The following is a 20,033-nucleotide window of genomic DNA, read 5'->3' as shown; positions in this document are numbered from 1 at the left end:
CATATCTCAAATACCTGTAGGCTGTAAACGATTATCTCATTTCAGCAATTAGGAAGCTGAAACACTGGAAGCTCAAGTGACTCATCGAAATCAAAAAGCTAGCAATTGGCAAATAGCTAGTAATTGGAAAATTATCCCTCTTTCTACTGTATATCAATAACTTTTGAGAGATTCATGCAAGTGATTTTAGATTTTATATATCATTCAGTCACCACTAACTACTGTTTCTTACTTTTTAGTAATAAAGAGAAGAAGCATTTTCACTTAAATAGGTGACATGAATTTCTATGTTCCTGAGTCAAAAGTGACATGGCGTAGGCCTCAGGTGCAGAGAAATAAACTTCAAAGACAATTACTACTCTACCATGTTCTCTGCCTCATGCTTTTGCCTTTGTTTTATTTGCAAACAATAAAGAGAAAAAGATGAGAGACTAAAGTCAGATATTATCCAGAACCTACTCTGCCTATTATCTCTCTTCTTGATGTGGTAATATGTAAATACTGATATTGTCAGCACACACCATAGGTACAGCATACCTATAAAGAATGAGTCCATAGTTGTAAGTTGTTTGTACGATATTTATGGATGCCAAAACAGACAAAACTAAAAATGTAGTACCACCACAGCAAACACAAAACCACCTAAAATCTCCCCGGAGATGATAAGATGAAACAGAAAATTTAGTTTTAGAAATGAACTGGCCACGAGGAATGAATCCCGAATCCACAAATTTAGGGGTTTTGTTTTACTTTTAGCTTAGCAGAAGTTCATATGCTTGATCTCTTCTCACATATAACCATTCATGATAAAGCCATGTCAAAAGCACTTAGAAAGTCTTGCTTTCAATTATAAGACTAGAAAGGGATATTTGAAAATACTTTACCACAGTTTCCTCTGGCCTTTTTTCATGTACATCCTTACATACAAGTTGCTTTATAAAGTTGCAATCATAAACATATTTGCAAATCTATGCTCTACTTTTTCTAAATATTGATTATATTAATCATTATCAAATTAACTATGTGTCTTCACAGCCATCATTGAATAGCTCTAATACATTTAAGAAACTGTAAAAACATTTCGAAAGTGAAACTGGGTCAGTTGTGTCCAACTCTTTAAGATCCCATCGACTATACAGTCCATGGAATTCTCCAGGTCAGAATACTGGAGGGGATAGCCTTTCCCTTCTCCAAGGGATCTTCCCAACCCAGGGATCCAACCCAGGTCTCCTGCATTGCAGATGGATTCTTTACCAGCTGAGCCACAAGGGAATCCCCCAAAACATTTTAAGTCATCCTAATTTATTGGAGCCAGTAGGTATATAATGTATATCATACACAGTGTTACGAATGTGAACTTTTGAGTGAGACGGCCTAAATTTTGAATTATGTCTTAATCAACAGCTAGCTGTTAATTTCTTCCTTCTTTGTTACACCCACTTATTCAAAAAAATATCTAGTGTCTACCATGTGTTAGACCTTGGCAGATACTGTGTATATATTTGATTTGATTGGACAGAAATATTCCCTAAATTGGAAGACTTGGATTGTTAAGATGTTAATTCTCCGTAAATTGTTTAATAATTAAAGTGGAATCAAAATTAAAATTTTGATTTTTTTGTTTGCTTAGGATATTAGGATGTGTATGTATATCTGAGTGCATGTGTATGTATTATGTGTATGGAAATTGAGCAGTTTTTAAAAATTTATTAAAAAATGCAGAAGGCCTATAACAGTCAACCTAAAACAAGAAAAACAAAGTTGGAGACTTTACCAGTTTGTAAGGTTTACTATAAAGCTATAATAATTAAGATCACATATACTGGCATAAATAAATGGAATATAACAGAGAACATAGAAGTAGTTTACTACATTAATGGGGGCTTCCCTCATAGTTCAGTTGGTAAAGAATCCGTCTGCAATGCAGGAGACTCCGGTTCGTTTCCTGGGTTGGGAAGATCTGCTGGAGAACGGATAGGCTACCCACTCCAGTATTCTTGGGCTTCCCTTGTGGCTCAGCTGGTAAAGAATCTGCCTGCAATGCGGGAGACCTGGGTTTGATCCCTGGGTTGGGAAGATCCCCTGGAGAAAGGAAAGGCTACCCACTCCAATATTCTGGCCTGGAAAATTCCACGGACTACACAGTCCATGGGGTCACAGAGAGTCAGACAGGACTGAGTGACTACAGCAGTTTCACTACGTTTATGCTCATTTCAATTATGATTAACATGCCACTGAAATTCACCGGGGAAAGGACTGCCTTTTCAGTAACTGATGCTGAAATATTTAGGATCCATGTAAGGGAAGAAAAGGAATTTTGACCCTTATTTTACACCACACACAAAGATTAATTAAAGACTAACAACTTAAATCTCAAACATATAGACAATAAAGATTCCAGAAAAAAACAGGTGACTATCCTCATGATCTTAAGGTAGACTACGGAACTAAAAGGACAAAGCAGAGGAGAAAAAAATAATACATTGGTTTTCATTAGAATTAATTACTTAAGCCCTAAAATCATCATTAAGTGAATGACTGGGAATAAATATTTATAATACATATATCGGACAAAGATACATCCAGACTACAAGGGAAAATGAAAAAAAAAAGAGAGAGAAATGAGTAGAGTATATGCATTCATGAAAAGGCAAACCAGGATAATTGAATGCATATGCCCACCCATAGTCTTCTACAGAAACATTTAGTTTTATTAATAAAAGTCCTGAATTGAAAATAACCCATCAATAGAAGAGTACATAAATAAACATAAATAAATTGTGAGGTACTTATACAATGAAATACAATACACCAACAAAAAAGTGCATGTATATTTCTTTTATGTATATATACATATGTATATACAAGTACGCTCCAGTTTTTGAAAGTTCATTATAAGCCAGTTTGCTTTTATGAGGGCTTCCCTGATGGCTCAGTTGGTAGAGAATCTGCCTGCAGTGCAGGAGACCCTGGTTTGATTCCTGGGTTGGGAAGATCCACTGGAGAAGGGATAGGCTTCCCACTCCAGTATTCTTGGGCTTCCCTTGTGGCTCAGCTGGTAAAGAATCTGCCTGCAATGTGGGAGGCCTGGGTTTGATCCCTGGGTTGGGAAAATCTCCCGGAGAAGGGAAAGACTCCAGTATTCTGGCCTGGAGAATTCCATGGATTGTATAGTCCATGGGGTCACAGAGTCAGACATGACTGAGTGACTTTCACTTTTTCACTTTTATGAAAGACCTATATTAATATAGGGCTTCCCAGGTGGCTCAGTGGTAAAGAATCATCTTGCCAATGCAGGAGATGTGGGCTTGATCCCTGGGTCGAGAAGATCCCCTGGAGAGGGAAATGGCAACCCACTCCCAGTACTCTTGCCTGGGAAATCCCATGGACAGAGAAGCCTGGCAGGCTATAGCCCATGAAGTCACGAACAGTCTGACATGACTGAGCATGCAGGCATGCACATTAGTGTATTTGCTCGCTAACTGAAATAAATCTGAAATGGATTTTCAGTTTTATGAAAAGAAACAAATATTTCCTCCCTTTATGCCATTTCTACTTATATTTCTGTTTCATAGGAATGCTCTATTTTCAAAGAGCAGAGGAAATCTGATTGTATATACTTTTTATATATTTATATGCTTACTTATATTTCCTTTTCTTCTTACTGCTTTCCATCTTATGGTTTGGAGATTTTCTCTATTGTTATTCAGTCTCAAAATCATGAATGACTCTTCAACCCCACTGACCACAGCACATCAGACTTCCCTGTCCTTCACTGTCTCTAGGAGTTTGCTAAAATTCAGATTTCTCTATTACTGCATCTTTATATTTGGCATTAATTGATCATGCTTAGAAGAGCTGATAAACAACAAAAACTTGCTCATCTTGAGTAATGAGAAGGATTTGTCAACAATTCATCTTATCGTCATGATTTGGAAAAAAGAAAAAGGATGATGTTTTATACCAAGAGACTTTAAAATAACTTTTTATTTTCCAAAACATGGACACAGTCCTCTGCATAACTATTCAGTATAAACTTTCCTTGAATAATTGTCATGCTTTTACGAAACTAATTTGATGAAAGAAATTTATCATATAGCCTAGTTAAAATAAAAATTATTTTACATTTAATCACTTTTATCTTTATTCTTTTAGCCTGTACCAAAATTACTGTAAGAAAGGATGAAAGTGAAATCGCTCAGTTGTGTCTGACTCTTTGTGACCCCATGGACTGTAGCTTACCAGGATCCTCAGTCCATGGAATCTTCCAGGCAAGAGTACTGGAGTGGGTTGCCATATCCGTAAGAAAGGATACAAAGTAGAAAATAAGTGTGTTTACTGGCATTCTCTTTACACTAAGCCAAACTTAGCCATTTTGAAATAAAATGCTGTACTTTACCATCAGTAACCTCCAAATATGCTTTTGTGATGATACTTCCGGCAACATTCAAAGTCTGGCAGATATAATAACCAACATCAGATCGCTGGACATTAGTAATAGTGAGGTCACCAGTCTGGGAGACTGAAAAACGGCTGGTTGACTGTGGTGGCTGATATGAGAAAAGCAGATTCTAGAACCCAGAATTTGGGAGGAAAGAATAATAGGTTAGTTGCTAGTTTCCAACATGTTTTTATGTTTTACACATTTATAAACAGATACTTAAATATTTATACATACACAAACATATGTATGAAAATAAGCTAAATATTCTCTATCACATACCCACACAGACAGAGGTACACACACACACACACACAAACGCACAAAGTTTAATCATCTAAACTTAAGTGGGGTTATTTGAAAATTTAAATGAATTCTAAATATTGATATATGCCTTTATAATTTCAATGTCAAACAATACTATTTATAAAAGAATATGAGATACTATTAGAGTTAAACGTTTTACATATTTCAGCAAAACAGACTTAAAAGTTTTGTTTCACATAGATGTGACTATTAGAATTCTAAACAGCAAATCTTTTAATATATAAACAACATTAAAATTTAAACACATTCCAACAAATTAAGTTTAAGGATATCATTTTGGTACCATCACAAGAATCTCTGTTACCTGTCCATTATAAAAGTTCAGTAATCTCACAATCAAGTTATTAAGTTTCTTATTTTTCTGGTTAAATGGTGAGCATATCTGTCATAGCTTTTTAAATTCAAATACTGAATTTAAGAATTCATAATGGAGTTTTATTTCTGCAGAAAGTTATCTTAAAAATAAACTCTAGACAATATGTGATGCTACTTGGTGGTACAAATTTCTCTCTATGAATCTAAATATCTTGCTCATTGGAAGGAGTGTATATTTCATGCAAAGTAACATATAGTATCATTATTTTTCATGAAATAAATAATATTAACATTTCTTCTAATCAAATAAATTTGCTACTTTTTAAAAATTTTAGGTGCCTTTTAACAAAAGCTTAACTACTAGTACATGGATATGTATTCAATAACAAAATATTAAGAAACAGTGAGTTATTAAATCAAACCAAACCAAATAAAAATTATTTCAAATATGATATAGATATTAGATGACAATGTATGATCTAGTAAAATAACTAAATGGACCATTTAAATATTATTCTACTAAGAAAATCTGCTAGTGGATTTACTCTTATTGATACACAGATATTCATATATAATATACTTTCAATTCTTCCTGTTCTACTAAAAAACCTTTTTTTCTTGTCTTTAATTTGCTATCAGCAAATTTTGTCCTTTGAGGCCCAATGAAATGTGTTAGAACCAGCCAAGATATTAGAACTCAAATGATAGCCTCCATACCATAACCAAGTTGATATTCGCTACCAAAGTGAAAATAAAAGTGAACTTGATGGCATGGTGTACAAATTATTAGTGAGTACAGTCAGTAAACTACCTCCATGTAATTCTTACGAACATATTAGAAGTAAGGTCAGAAGACAACACACTCAAGGATGATTTAAACAAAAAATAAAGAGGTTAGGAATAATTTTATTAAAAATGAATGAGAATAATATTTACAAGTATCAGAAACATGTAAAGGAAGATGTGTCCATTTATCGAAGAACTCAAGTCACTAAGAGATAAGAAAACATAATTTTAAAACTATTTTTAAATTTTCCTATTGTTTTTAAAGTGAAAGTGTTTCAAAATTCCCTCTTTAATAAGCTGAAGTCCCAAGGGAACCTTAATTTTTAAGAGCACAGATCTCTATATTCTAGTTTCAATGTATACAAAAAATTCTGGTTTATAAAAATGTATAGAGAGTAGGACTTGACAGCAAAAGTGATGCATGTTATAGTTTTCAAAGGATTAAAATATACTGAATTATATCCAATATAACGTCTATGCTAAAGAGACTTTCACATAGTTTGATGAATCTTTAATTGATAGATATAAAATAGATAAAACATATTGCAGTGCTTTTCGTCATACATTGACATGAATCAGCCATGGATTTACACGTATTCCCCATCCCAAAACTACTACAATATTGTAAATTAATTAACTTCCAACTAATAAAAATAAATAAATAAATAAAAGCAAAATATAATTACACACACAAAAAAATAGATAAAACATAAAGAAGCAAAGAATACACTACAGATTCCTAGTGCTTTCAGAGAAATTGCACTGACATCATTATCTTTGTTTCAAATGTGTGCAAATCTATTTTAAAATATAATTACAAATATCTGAATAAGAGAAGTTAGAACTAACTGAATTAACTTGAGGAAAAAAGTGTTTTTTTTTTTAATGTGGCTGAATTGAAAATAAAGGAAATAAACTGGAAAATAGAAATAAATTGGGAATAAACTTTCATGATTAAACAATTACTATTCTATATACCACCTGGTGTACCAAAACAAGGCAGGAAAAATTTGAGAATTAAAAGTCTGTTTTATTGTTGAAAAATGCAGGTGACTCAGAGATTTCTCAGTTCTCTTAAAGCAACAGCTACGTGACTAAATCATTTGTTGCTTTTTCTTATATACGTGGCATTCACCTGTGCTGGCTGACACGTTAGAACAAGGTCATACCTGACTCCCCTCTCTCCTCCAGAAGATAGCTGGTTGGGGGTTTCCTGTTGCTTCACACTGGAAAGTGACCGTCCGTCCCAAGGCAACCACCTGGTCACGGGGTTTCACAACAAAATGTGGAGGTTCTGAAGGAGATGAAACAGATCACCCTGAATCAAAAGCTTGTAGTCACTGTCCTAATTGAGACAATCTGCTGATATTCCAAGCGCTGCCATTAGTTTATATCACTTGTTATGTACTATCTAGATATACATAATGCATCAATTTTCACTTTTAATTCAATTGAATCTAAATGGTTAACTGCATATTCATTGAGTGGAATTGGAAAGTTTTATAAAGAAGTTTTTTTTTTAATTACTTGATCTTCTAAGATGAACTTCAATGTCAAAAAGGCTTCTTGAGCTACAATTTGACCCTTTACATTCAACATATACTCGAAATCTGTATGAATAAATATTTCTTCTCATTTAGAGCTGCTTAAAGGTGTATGGACATTAATCTTAGACACAAGGACCTCCTGAGGTAGGCAGGTCCTAAAATTACTTTAACTGAAAAGCTCCTGAAAGGCTGCTATGGAAGGTATAACCATTTAAAATCTTCAGTCCAATTACTTGAATGGAAATGAATTTAAAGCGCTGGAGGAGTCAAATGCCTCTTTCATTTACATAGGCAAGGGCATGTTCAAACAGAATATATATGGAAATGAGGGTAAATTGGAAACATCTGCTCATCCTGACATTATAAATACTGCCAGCTTTGTCCAAACTGTTTGATTTATACAGACTTAAATGGCCACTTCATCCAGCAGTAAATAGAGTGTCAGAAAACTGTGTCAGTTCCACTGAGAGCAATGCCAGCTGAAAACATTAGGTGTGCTGATGGAGTCACTGGCTTAAAAAAAAAAAAAGCTTGTTTTGGTCTGTGCTTTATGCTTGGAAAAAATGTGCGTTGAATCTAAGTCTTTCTACCTACTGTTTACACTTTTCAAATTCGTTTCTTATCAGCTGTCTGAAATACCTAATTATTCTCCTTTCTTGTTTCAGTTCAAATTGAAGCGAATGTTTCAAGTCAGACATTTTAGTTTATACAGTGTAATCCACTTTTTAAGACTGTTCCATTATTTCTAAACTTTACCTTAAAAATATGCTTACTTACTTATGTCAGTCACTTAGGATAAGCTCCTAAAGTGAATATGAACCAAAGGTATACCCAGATTATGTTAACATACCAGTCTGCTCACAAAAATATGACTTCTTTGTTAATGAAGGTGAGGATTCGAAATGGTACTGTTTTCTCTTGCTAAATATTTTTTTTTGGTCAATTGCATCTGGGACATATATACAAGTATTTATAATAACTAAAATATAAAGTTTATGAAATTTATAAAATATAAACTTTCTACATTTGTATGTATACAGGTGTGTAAAGTGAAATATAATACCTCTTTTAAAAAGAGAATGGATATGTAAAACAGCTTGCATGGTCACCAAACTGAAGAAAGCAATTATATTTCCTAACTTTTAGATGAGTGTGCTTTCTCCTATACTCCCTTTTTATTTTTAATTGAGGTTTAGTAGAAATTACACCATTTGACTAGAAAATTATAGGAGACCTGAAAAATCAGGGCAAATGCCTTCAAATGTCCTATAACTTATAGGGAAGAAAATACAACGTTAGGAGAATAAGTTTAGCTCAATTTGGTAATACTGAAGTTCTAGCTTATAATTTTTTTTAAACTCTGATTGTAATTGAGTGGTTTACTCATGACTTTGGTAAACACCATCATTATCCAGGTATAATAACAGGCGTGTGCAACATGGCCTGGGGATTTTCCTCCACACACATCCATACAGGAGCATTTGATTCCTTAGTTAAGGGTTAGAATAATTGACATAGAAATTAGACCAGAAATTGAAAGGACTAAGACTGGATAATAAGCTAAATCCAGAAAAGAGTTTGGTTTGTTTCAATGAAAGAAAACCAAATGATTAATTAAATGAATGGGAGACTATGACTTTCCAATATATGCAGGGAACCTGAGTAGGAAAATATAAATGTTCAAATCACTCAGACAAGTAAAAACTTCGGGTGGTCTCTTTTCTAAATCTCAGCAGCATGTCTAATAACATGTGCCAGAATCCATGTTTCTTTTATAAAATGCCAGCTTGCCTGAAACCTCAAAGACGTGGGAACAAGGGATACAAACCCTTACGTTAACTGCATTTATCCTGCAGCAATCCTTCCACACAGGATATTTGCCTGGAAATGAATTTACTATATCTTATAGGCATATTCTCCAGCCAACATCAACAAAGACACCAGCCAGAAGGCATGTCTCAGAAAAAATCCTTTTCTAAATGTATGTTAGATATTAGGTATAGACATATCTCTAAGAACAGTTTTAAATGGATTAAATATGCCTCTATCAATCTTCTATCATCATTACTTATATTTAGATTGAGAAGGTTGGTCACCATGTGCATCTAATTGATGTTTAAATGTTGATGTTAAAAATGTTGGGATATTTTTCAAGGGCTACAAAATTTAAATTCACTATAATTAAAAATAGATAAACACGTTACTAATGTCACATATGTTCAGTGTTGGAAATAAAATTAGACAAGCAAAGAGAAAAAAAGAAAATCTACTGATAATGCAGCCATACATACTGGACTGTATAGTTTTAAAATATTCTCCTACAGTATCATTAAGTAACTATTTAACGGTATAAATACTAAGTTACCTTCATCACTTAAGTAATCAATTGTCTTTAAATTTAGATTCTTTCTAATTCCCACTGTTAAACACAATGGTGAAATTAACATCCTTCTCAATTTTATTCAAGTTTATTTCAACTGAAACTCTCCTCCTAAACCTCACAAACACTAAGCATTAACAAACTTGCCAAACTTAGAACAGAATCTCCTAATTGGCATTTTTATGTTAGTGAGATTAAACACTTATTTTCATATTACTTTGCCATTAATATCCTATTTATTGTGGATATTGTGTTCCTGTGCTTAGCTTTTTGATTTCTAGGGACTAATGATAGACTAGTTTCATCCATTTCTCAAAAATATTATATATATATATATTTCCATTTATTAAAGTTTTTTCTAATGTAGTTGGGCATGTTTGTTGTTCAGTCAATATAATTATATGATATAGATCACATAATACCTAATAAATTGTATTATATAAATGTTTACTTCACTTTCATCTTTCACTTTTGCTTTCATTAAATTTGAATCCAGCTCTAGCTTTGCACATATGGAAAGCTTTGCATTACCATTACTGAACAATCGATCTTCCTATCTGTGTTAGTATGAAATGACATCATTAGAATATTTGTATAGCTTTTTAACTTAAAACATAGATTTTTTTGGGGGGTCAAAATTATTACATGGAACACCATACAGAAATATCTAAAAATGATGCTCTAGCATCCTAAAAGTGTGTGAGTAGACACCTTCCCAAAAATATTGATAATGAAAGTATTCAAAAAATGTTATTTACATGACAACAGATATTTATTAAAGCAAATTTTGATACATTTTAAACACATCATGCGGTTATTTCCTCCATAAAATGAAATGAATCTGACACATAGAAATGAAAATGAGTGCAACCAGCCTTAAGAGCAAGGTTACTTATAGGACTTTCAATGACTATCATTAAACAACAGTTAGATAAACTCAGACAGATATAGATGAATTCATAAACATATTTTAGATCTCCCAAACACAAATGGTCCTCTGTGCACCTATTTTGTTCATTGTTTACCTCATGAGACACAAACTGAAATGGTACTTAATCAAGATAAAATCCTACTCCTTGTTTCATCACTCATTTAAAAAAGAGGAAAAAAAAATAAAAGGATGCAGATCACACACCATTTAATAAGATAAAATTAGCAACCCCATTACCTTTCACTCTTTGTCACAGTTACCCATACTTCCTGCAGACTTTATTCTGTGCAGTCTGTCTTTGTGGCCAATGACAAGTGAAACATGGAGGCTGATTGGTTGAAGGACATGGAAGGGTATGGATGGAAAAGGGCAAGAGAAGTTCCAGTCACAATGACACGATGATTAGAAGATGGCCAATAAAATGTCAACTTACCAGACCCAACTAAAACAAAACAAAAAAGAAAACATGGAATAAATAAAAATAAAGAAACTGAAAATGAAACAGAAAAAGTAGTAAGATTTGACTTAACCAATGATCTTTTCTTTTAAATAAAAAGAACACATTAATATTTGGATACATGGCTCATACTATCCATGAATGAATTATATTTGCTAGCATTTCTATATCACCATAAATCATTTAAGAAAAATAGAAATGAATCTTAAAATATCTACTTTGATTAAATGGCAGAGCTACAATGAATGATAGCTATAAAATTATAAAACACGTTTCAATGACTTTACATTTTGCTACCAGATGACAGGATCAGATAGTTATAAGTGTAATGGGTTTAAAAGAAAAAAACACTATAAATCTTTACTGCTAATGCCACATAGAATAGAAATCAAACATCTTAAACAAAGATAAAGTGTTAAATCTTGTAACTCCACCATCAAATTAATTTTTAAATGGTTCATGCTGCCAATGATATTCTATTAAACCCATTCTTCTCAAACTTGAATAAGCATTAGAATCACCCTTATATCTGGTTAATATACAGGTTATGATCATATAGGTCAGGACTATGACGAGGGATTTTGCAGAACCCAGGTGTTGCTGGTCCATGACCATTGGCTGAGTATTGTCGTTAATAAAAAGTGTTACATTTGTATCCTTGCATATTTTTCATTGAGAAAACAAGAAAAAATGTAAACACATTATGAAAACAGAAAACTTTATAACACTAATAAAGTTAGAGTCACATTACCTGTTTTCAGGGCTGAAACAGTGGATATTTTAACATAGAAAGCTTGAGTAATACATATTTAAAATATTGGAAAGCAATTGTTTTGCTCATTTAGAAACATAGGTAATTACTGTCAAATGCAGAGCCTTTCATAATAGCCCTGTAGATAACCACAATACATTTTACTCAAATAAATAATGCCCATGTCTTTCAGCAAGCCACAATTAATTAGACTTGATTGCATTTCTGTGCCTTAGATAAATGAACTACTCTAAGCACTGCTACTGTGAAATGGTACAAGTTTTAAAATAGAAGCGTTCTCCTGTTCTCTCTATTGTTACCACCTCTGCAAATTTGAAAGGTAATTCGGAAATACACTTTTAACTCACATGTTCCCTTTAGTGTGAAGGAAATAGATTGTTTTTATTTTTCACTCTAAAGTAAAATCTCTAATTTTTCATTCATGCAAGCAAGAAAAGTTTAAAAAAATCTCATTTACTCAGGCATAATGTTTATCATAGCATCAAACATGCCATCCAGATTTGAAAACACATAAAAAGAAGATAGGGCTTGTTTACATTTCTCAAAAGTTTCAAGATGATGTCTTTTAAATGACAGAAAGAAATGTTCAGAAACTACAAGAAAGCAAACCTGATAACTACAGCAACATAACTTAGCTTTGAGAAAACACAAAGTCATAGAATTATCTTTTGGGTAATCTCTGAAAATAAATTTGATTAGACTGATACAGTTAAAATCAAGCCTTACTGAAAGTCAGGAGATCAGAGAATGATTCATCAATAGTTTCTAATCATGTATTTTCAGTAATTTAAAATTCCTTAAACAGTTTCAAAAATATTTAACATGTTAGAAACCAAGAAATCACTGGGAATTAGTTCATTTAAAATTTTAAAAGGAACTTTTCTCTTGCTTGTAGGCTTTACCAGCTGAACCGCAGTAGTTGAATTTTTTAGTTAAAATCCAGTGTGTTTAAGAATGTCCGGCTAGTATACTTGCATATAACATCAATGGAAATTGATAACTGTAAAATATTTCATAGTCTATTAAGGACCCTAAAACTTATCTAAGACAACATCTAACACAGAAGCTCCTAAAACATCAGAGGTTTTTGAGAGGACTCTATCTTGAATGATCTTTTAAGCTTTTAACAACCATGACTATCAGGAAGTGAGTCTTCTTATCTAAATGAAAACCTGCCTGATACAATTTTATTTGTTCTAGTTTCAGCAAACAAATAAATGCCATTTAGATCCTTCACATAAAACCCTTTTACTCATTGAGAATAAATGACAGAAATGTCTTTAAATCGTTAGGTTTTTCACTGAGTTCCCCTTTCTCGGTATTTCTCTCAGGGTCAGGATGAAGGATTTTTTTTTTTTTTCCCCTATACAGAAAGCAGAGACCTTCTAGAGAACAGGCAGTGGTCATTATTGTTGAGTTAGATCAGTCCAGAAAGAATCAGAAAAAAATGAGTCATTTGGATCCTGTTCATTCATTATCCTCTAACGCCCCTGGTTTATGAGCAGCTTCTTTCCCATCCTCTACAGAACTCCTCTCAACTTTTTTTTTTTTTTTTTTTTTTTTTTTCTGCTTTAGAGGCTGGGAGCACCTCTATCCCAATCCCTTTCCTCTTAAGAAAGAGGAAAAGCCTGTCTGTCTCTACCTCTAATAAAACAATAAAACAATAAAATGTTAGCTCTGGTCTGGAAGTGACCTTAGAATTTATCAGTCTAAGAATCTAAATTGTTAAAAATAACTTCTTCAAGGATACAGATGACTAGCCAAAGACAATTCTTCCAGGTTTCTTGACTAAACTCAAGTCTGTACAAATTTTCCTACTAGTTAATCAGTTTGGGGAGAATGATATGCAATAGGACAAATAATCTATTTCATTTTACATACACTGTTTAACCTAAAATCCTTACTACCTCTGCATCAGAGCAATTTTAAAGTATTCTTCATGATATTAAAATCCTTTAAAGAATATTTAGCTATGGTTTGAAAAAGACATGGGAAACTAACAGGTGGGAAGAAAACAGACTTAAAGCCTTTTAAAAAGTTCATCTTTTGGGGAAAAAAAGTGATCATTTCTTAAGGATAAATCAACTTTAATCAATTCTTGTCTTGAAGTAACATTTTATATCAATATACATTGAAAAAATAATACTTTTTTGAAGATGAGGACAAATAATATTTTGATAAAAATATTTCTTAGGGTAGTAAATGTGCCAAATAGGAAGTTAAAGTAACTTTACAAAATAAATACATATTTTTAAGAGGAAAAAACCTTACTAATTTTTGTCTTTTAATGTTTCAACATCCTGCAGATTATAATCCATCTTCAGGAACAGACTGAAATTTCTTTACATTGTAGGGAGTTTGGAAAGGGGTAAAGGATTGGAGAATTTGCCCCAAAGCCGAGTTTGTATGTGAAGCATAGTGTTCTCACCTAGATTTTATTTTCTTGAGGTTGGGTGCAGGAGGAAGAGGAGTTAAGAAAAATTTAAAATACACACACACACACACACACACACACAACATGTATATATACATGTATATATATTATATAGTTATAAATTTCTGGTACACTTTTGATTCAAAAGGAGAAATGGGATAGCACTCTAAAATATTTGGAGATATATAAATTATGTATTTGAGTAACAGTTTTTAGAAAATGAACTGTTTAAAATGGTATAGAGAATTTAGCCTCTTTCTCTCCCCCATTCTCCCATGCCCTCCCTCCCACATACAAATACACATACACATGATTATAGAGTAAAAGACTTTCTTCCTCCTTTGAATGGGTCACCAAAAAACTCCAGATTATTTAATCAGTTTGAAATCTTCTGTATTCTAAGGATGTACACTATTCAGACAATAATCTTTAGGTATAAATAAGAGAAGAAGCTAAGAGTGAAGACACAAAAATGAAGGAAGCAAAGAATGAAGCAAGGGTGGTGGGGAGGGAAGGAGAAAGAAAAGACTCATTTCTTCTATCTGCTTGTCATATTCAGGAGACATGAGTCAGAAAGATGATAAATGTTTGAAAAAATTACACAGAAGCTTGAGGAAGAGGCCGTTTTTTGATCTGAGAATACAAGTCAGGGGGACAGATACTTAAGACATCTTCAGATTATGTCTAATAAATACAGGGATCAGCCAATCTTGATAACTACTTAGGACAGAAGAGAAGAAGATAATGGGCCTAAATAATAGCATGAATGATTTAGGAAAAGTAAAGAAAAGAAGCAGTTAACAGTAAAGGTCACTGAACCATGAATTGGTTGCCAACTGTGATGTCCCTAGAGGTCTTTAAATACGGGATTTATTTCCATTTGGCCAAAACAGCTTAGCTATATAACCCTGTCTGGTAAAGAAATAGAGTAGTTGACTCTTAAAGTGCTTTCTACACTGTGATTTTAAGACTATGGAAATTCAGAGGTAAAGCAGGACAACAGCTATACCACTCTGCCTCCAATAGTTTTCCTTCTGATTATGTATATACAAATGCATACTCTACTAGAAAATTTCCTGGGAAATATTCTTTCCAGTTAACATTACCTAAAGTTGATGAGGTACTTTACATACATAGCTCATAATATAAATCCAGGTGATATCAGAAAATTGCAAGAAATTTAAATATTTGCAAGTTTAGCACAAAGGTAAAGTTACAATTTGGATATTTCCACATTGAAATCTCTATTTTTGAAATATAGTGGCAAAAATATTTGAATATATAGTGATGAATTAGATAAAGTATCCAGATTCTTCACTGTCAGCAGTGGGTCATACAATTATTTTCATTATTAGTAGCTAAACAGTAGTGAATCCCTAAACTGATGTGCTTTATCTCATTCTTGTACATTGTGCTTTTTAAACAGCAAGGTTCAATGAACAAATATCACAGACTAGAATTGTAAATACCGCATTCCAGAAGAATATGAATGGAGTAAAGTAGTGAGTTATAAGATGTTTCTGAGAAGAAATACATTTGAATAAAATAGAACACTCAAATATTTAAGCAGTGAAGCTATCTGCAGCTGAACTGACAAAACCTAATCACTGTTACACAAGAGAAATGATATGCATAGATACTCATGAATGATAATATCTCTAACAATTAAAAACTCTCAAGCTATTTTAATATGAGATATGACTTCTTTTTAGGGAAAAGATTGAGTTTAACATAAAAGCCTGTCATTATGTCTTTCAAGTCTTCAGGCATACAAAATAGAGTGACTAAGAAGGACATTTTTAGAATATATTTAATTGGTACAAAAAATACCATGAACTTTTCCCCTCCACTTAACTATCTCACTTTAGATGAGTAGTTCCAGAGACAATTCTGATTGTCACAGAAGCGGGGGTGCTTCAGGCATCTACAAGGCAGAGGTCAGAGATGCTGACAAACATCCTACAGCAGGCAAGAAAGCTTCCCATAACAAAGCACGATCCAACCCAAAATGCCAATAGTACCATGACTGAAAACTCTGCTATCTGCACAAAACATCTTGCACTATGCCTGATACACGAAATATCTTGCACTATGCTGGAAAAAGTTAATAAACTTCTTCTTTTCTGTTTCTAAAAATGTCCCCACTGTACCCTGAAACAGTTATTAAATGGTGCAACTTGTTATTTGCCTGCTAAAGAGTCTGAATTTGAAATGCAGGTATCCAGCAATCTATGACGATGCGTATGCCACCGGACGTAGGATCTCAGGATCATAATGTTGGTGGTATCAGTATCAGTTCAGTCACTCAGTCATGTCCGACTCTTTGAGACCCCCTGGACCACAGCACGCCAGGCCTCCCAGTCCATCAACAACTCCCAGAGTTTACCCAAGCTCATGTCCATTGAGTTGGTGATGCCATCCAGCCATCTCATCCTCTCCCATCCCCTTCTCCTCCTGCCCCCAATCCTTCCCAGCATCAGGGTCTTTTCCAATGAGTCAGCTCTTCGCATCAGGTGGCCAAAGGATTGGAGTTTCAGCTTCAACATCAATCCTTTCAATGAACACCCAGGACTGATCTCCTTTGGGATGGACTAGTTGGATCTCCTGGCAATTTTGGTGATAATAGTTCCTAAATCAATTTAGAAAGCCAGAAACCTAGATCTTTCTTTTCTTCTTCTTTGAGATGTACAATTCATTACCAAACTCCATAGCTTTTACTTCATAACTGTTTCTCCATTCCATCCACCTCTTTCTGACTCTATTACCACCACCCTGGGCAAGTTATGAAACAGCAATCACCTGAAATAATGCCTTGCTTTTTTTCCATTCCGATCTCACAAAGCAACCAGAATGCTTAAAAACTAAACTAATCTGATTATATAGCACATTTAGTTCAAAAGCCTTCAGTAGGGCCTCACTGCTCTTAGAAGAGAGCAAAATCCCCAACATGGCCTTGCTAAGTAACTCTTTGGTGTTTTCTCATATTTCTTCCCTCCCCCACATTTCCAACTTAGCTATGTAGGTCTTCTTCTCATTCTTGAGTACCCTTTGCTTCTTATTACTTCTGGTTCTGTTTATGCTATACCCTGAGATCCTCCTATTTTAAATTCCTACTCATCTTAGCACTTAGCTAAAAAAAAAAAAAAAAAAAAATACTTCTTCAAGGAGCTACCTTAAATTTGACACTAAATCTTATCAGAATGTTACTATGTTCTTACAGAGACCTTAACTTTTCTTCTAGGGCATGTAACTACAGCCTTAAACTATAAATGTGTGATTATTCTATAGAGGACTGTTTCTTAAAATAGCCTGTAAGTTCCATGAGGGCAAGTATTTAACCATTTTGTTTTCCATCATTTCTCTAGAACTTATCGAGTTGAGGACACTATTTACATTACATTTAAATATCTGTCGAAAGAGTGAACAAATGACAATAATGTTCCCATTATCCAGTTGAAGGCACTTTCTTCCACCCATACCTTTATTTTTTTTTTTTTTAATTTTTATTTTTCAGTGGGTTTTGTCATACATTGATATGAATCAGCCATAGAGTTACACGAATTCCCCATCCCGGTCTCCCATCCCACCTCCCTCTCCACCCGATTCCTCTGGATCTTCCCAGCCCAACAGGCCCGAGCACTTGACTCATGCCTCCCACCTGGGCTGGTGGTCTGTTTCACCACAGATAATATACATGCTGTTCTTTCGAAACATCCCACCCTCCCCTTCTCCCACAGAGTTCAAAAGTCTGTTCTGTACTTCTGCGTCTCTTCTTCTGCCCTGCATATAGGGCCATCGTTACCATCTTTCTAAATTCCGTATATATGTGTTAGTATACTAACCACCCATACCTTTAAAAATCCACTTTTTAGATTCTGCTGATACTATAGACATTTGCGTAGATCTCTCTGTATCAATAAGCTCCATTAAGGCAGGCTTACTATCTGTGCACTCACTGTGTCTAGTGTATTGTTTTATACATAGAAGGTACTCTAACATTTGTTTAGTTGAAAATCGGGGACCCTTATCTTCAAATAGCGTAAGCCATGGAGGGTCAGCATTAAAGTACATGATGGCATAATAATTAAACTACTCAACTGAAAGTTAAATAACTTTGGATCAGATTCTCTGCAAAATTAATCAGATCTATCCTGCATAAATCACATAACCTTTTACCTCTCAATTTAATGAAGAGCCATCAATGTTAGGTAACTATGTGTCAGATCATACACCAGAAACCTTCCCAGCAACTCTGTACAAAAGTTCAATATGCCAATTTTGTAGAGGGAGAAATATGAAGGTTAAGTAATTTTCTTAAGATCATGTATCAGGTAAGACATGGAAGACTGGTGCTCAGGTCTGTCCAGCTCTTTAAATTCTTGCTATTTTTGGAACACTGCATGACTTATTTGTTTACATTTTTTTTAAACAATTGTTAAATCTTTTTAACAGTTCAGTTGCTCACTGATGTCTGACTCTTTGCAACCCCATAGACTGCAACACACCAGGCTTCACTGTCCATCACCAAATCCCAGAGCTTGCTCAAACACATGTCCATCGAGTTGGATGGTGATGGTTGGTGCCATCCAACCATCTCATCCTCTATTGTCCCCTTCTCCTCCTTATTAAACCTTATTCAAATGTAAATTTGGTTCCAAAATCTTTTGGCTCCATGACATTAAAAAAAAATAACTTTTGATAAAAAACTATTTAAAAGGCAGCCCACTGAATGGGAGAAAATATGTGCAAATTATATTTCTGATAAGGGGCTAATATCCAAGAAACTCATACAACTCAATAGCAAAAAACCCAAATAATGTGATTTGAAAAATGGGTAGAGAATCTGACTCGATATTTTTCCAAGAAGACATATAGATGGCCAACAGGCACATGAAAAGATGCTCAACATCACTAACCCTGAGGGAAATGCAAATCAAAAGCACAGTAGGATATCAACTCAGGGCTTCCCTGGTGGCTCAGATGGTAAAGCATCTGCCTGCAATGAGGGAGACCTGGGTTCGATCCCTGGGTCGGGAAGATCTCCTGGAGAAGGCAATGGCAACCCACTCCAGGACTCTTGCCTGGAAAATTCCATGGACAGAGGAGCCTTGTAGGCTGCAGTCCATGGGGTCGCAAAGAGCTGGACATGACTGAGCGACTTCACTTCACTCACACATATATTAGAATAGCTATAATTAAATAGACAGGAGGGACTTCTTTGTGGCTAAGAGTATACACTCCCAATGCAGGGGGCCTCGGTTCAATCCCCCGTTAGGAAATTACAATCTACATGCTCAACTAAGAGTTCGCATGCCTCAACTAAAGATTCTGCATACTGCAACTAAGACCCCATGCAGCCAAACAAATAAAGAAATATTAAATAAACAGACAAAAAACAAGAAACAAGGAATGTTGGCAAGGATGTGGAGAAAATAGTACACTTTGCGTACTATTAGTGAGAATGTAAATGAGTGAGGCTACTATGGAAAACAATATAGAGGGTCCTCAAAAAATTAACAATAAAACTTCCATGATAAAGCAGTTCCACTCTTAGGTATTCATCCAAAGCAAACAAAAACACTTATACATACATATATATATATATATTCATTGCAGAATTATTTACAATAACCAAGACTTAGA

The 20,033-nt window shown here is 34.1% G+C and overlaps 1 protein-coding gene across 1 annotated transcript in view; it reads right to left on the bottom strand.

Annotated features, from left to right (window-relative positions):
- Nucleotides 1–20,033, bottom strand: part of ROBO1 (roundabout guidance receptor 1) — a 444,051-nt gene that overhangs the window by 79,012 nt on the left and 345,006 nt on the right. The window contains exons 7-8 of the mRNA XM_065913546.1: nt 7,039–7,163; nt 4,400–4,571 (exon numbers count right to left, since the gene is read on the bottom strand). Coding sequence (XP_065769618.1) covers nt 4,400–4,571; nt 7,039–7,163 — 297 coding nt within the window. The remainder of the gene's footprint in view (nt 1–4,399; nt 4,572–7,038; nt 7,164–20,033) is intronic.

Source organism: Muntiacus reevesi, chromosome 21 (assembly GCF_963930625.1).
Source record: "Muntiacus reevesi chromosome 21, mMunRee1.1, whole genome shotgun sequence".
NCBI lineage: Eukaryota > Metazoa > Chordata > Mammalia > Artiodactyla > Cervidae > Muntiacus > Muntiacus reevesi.
This window is presented reverse-complemented; position numbering and strand designations above follow the sequence as displayed.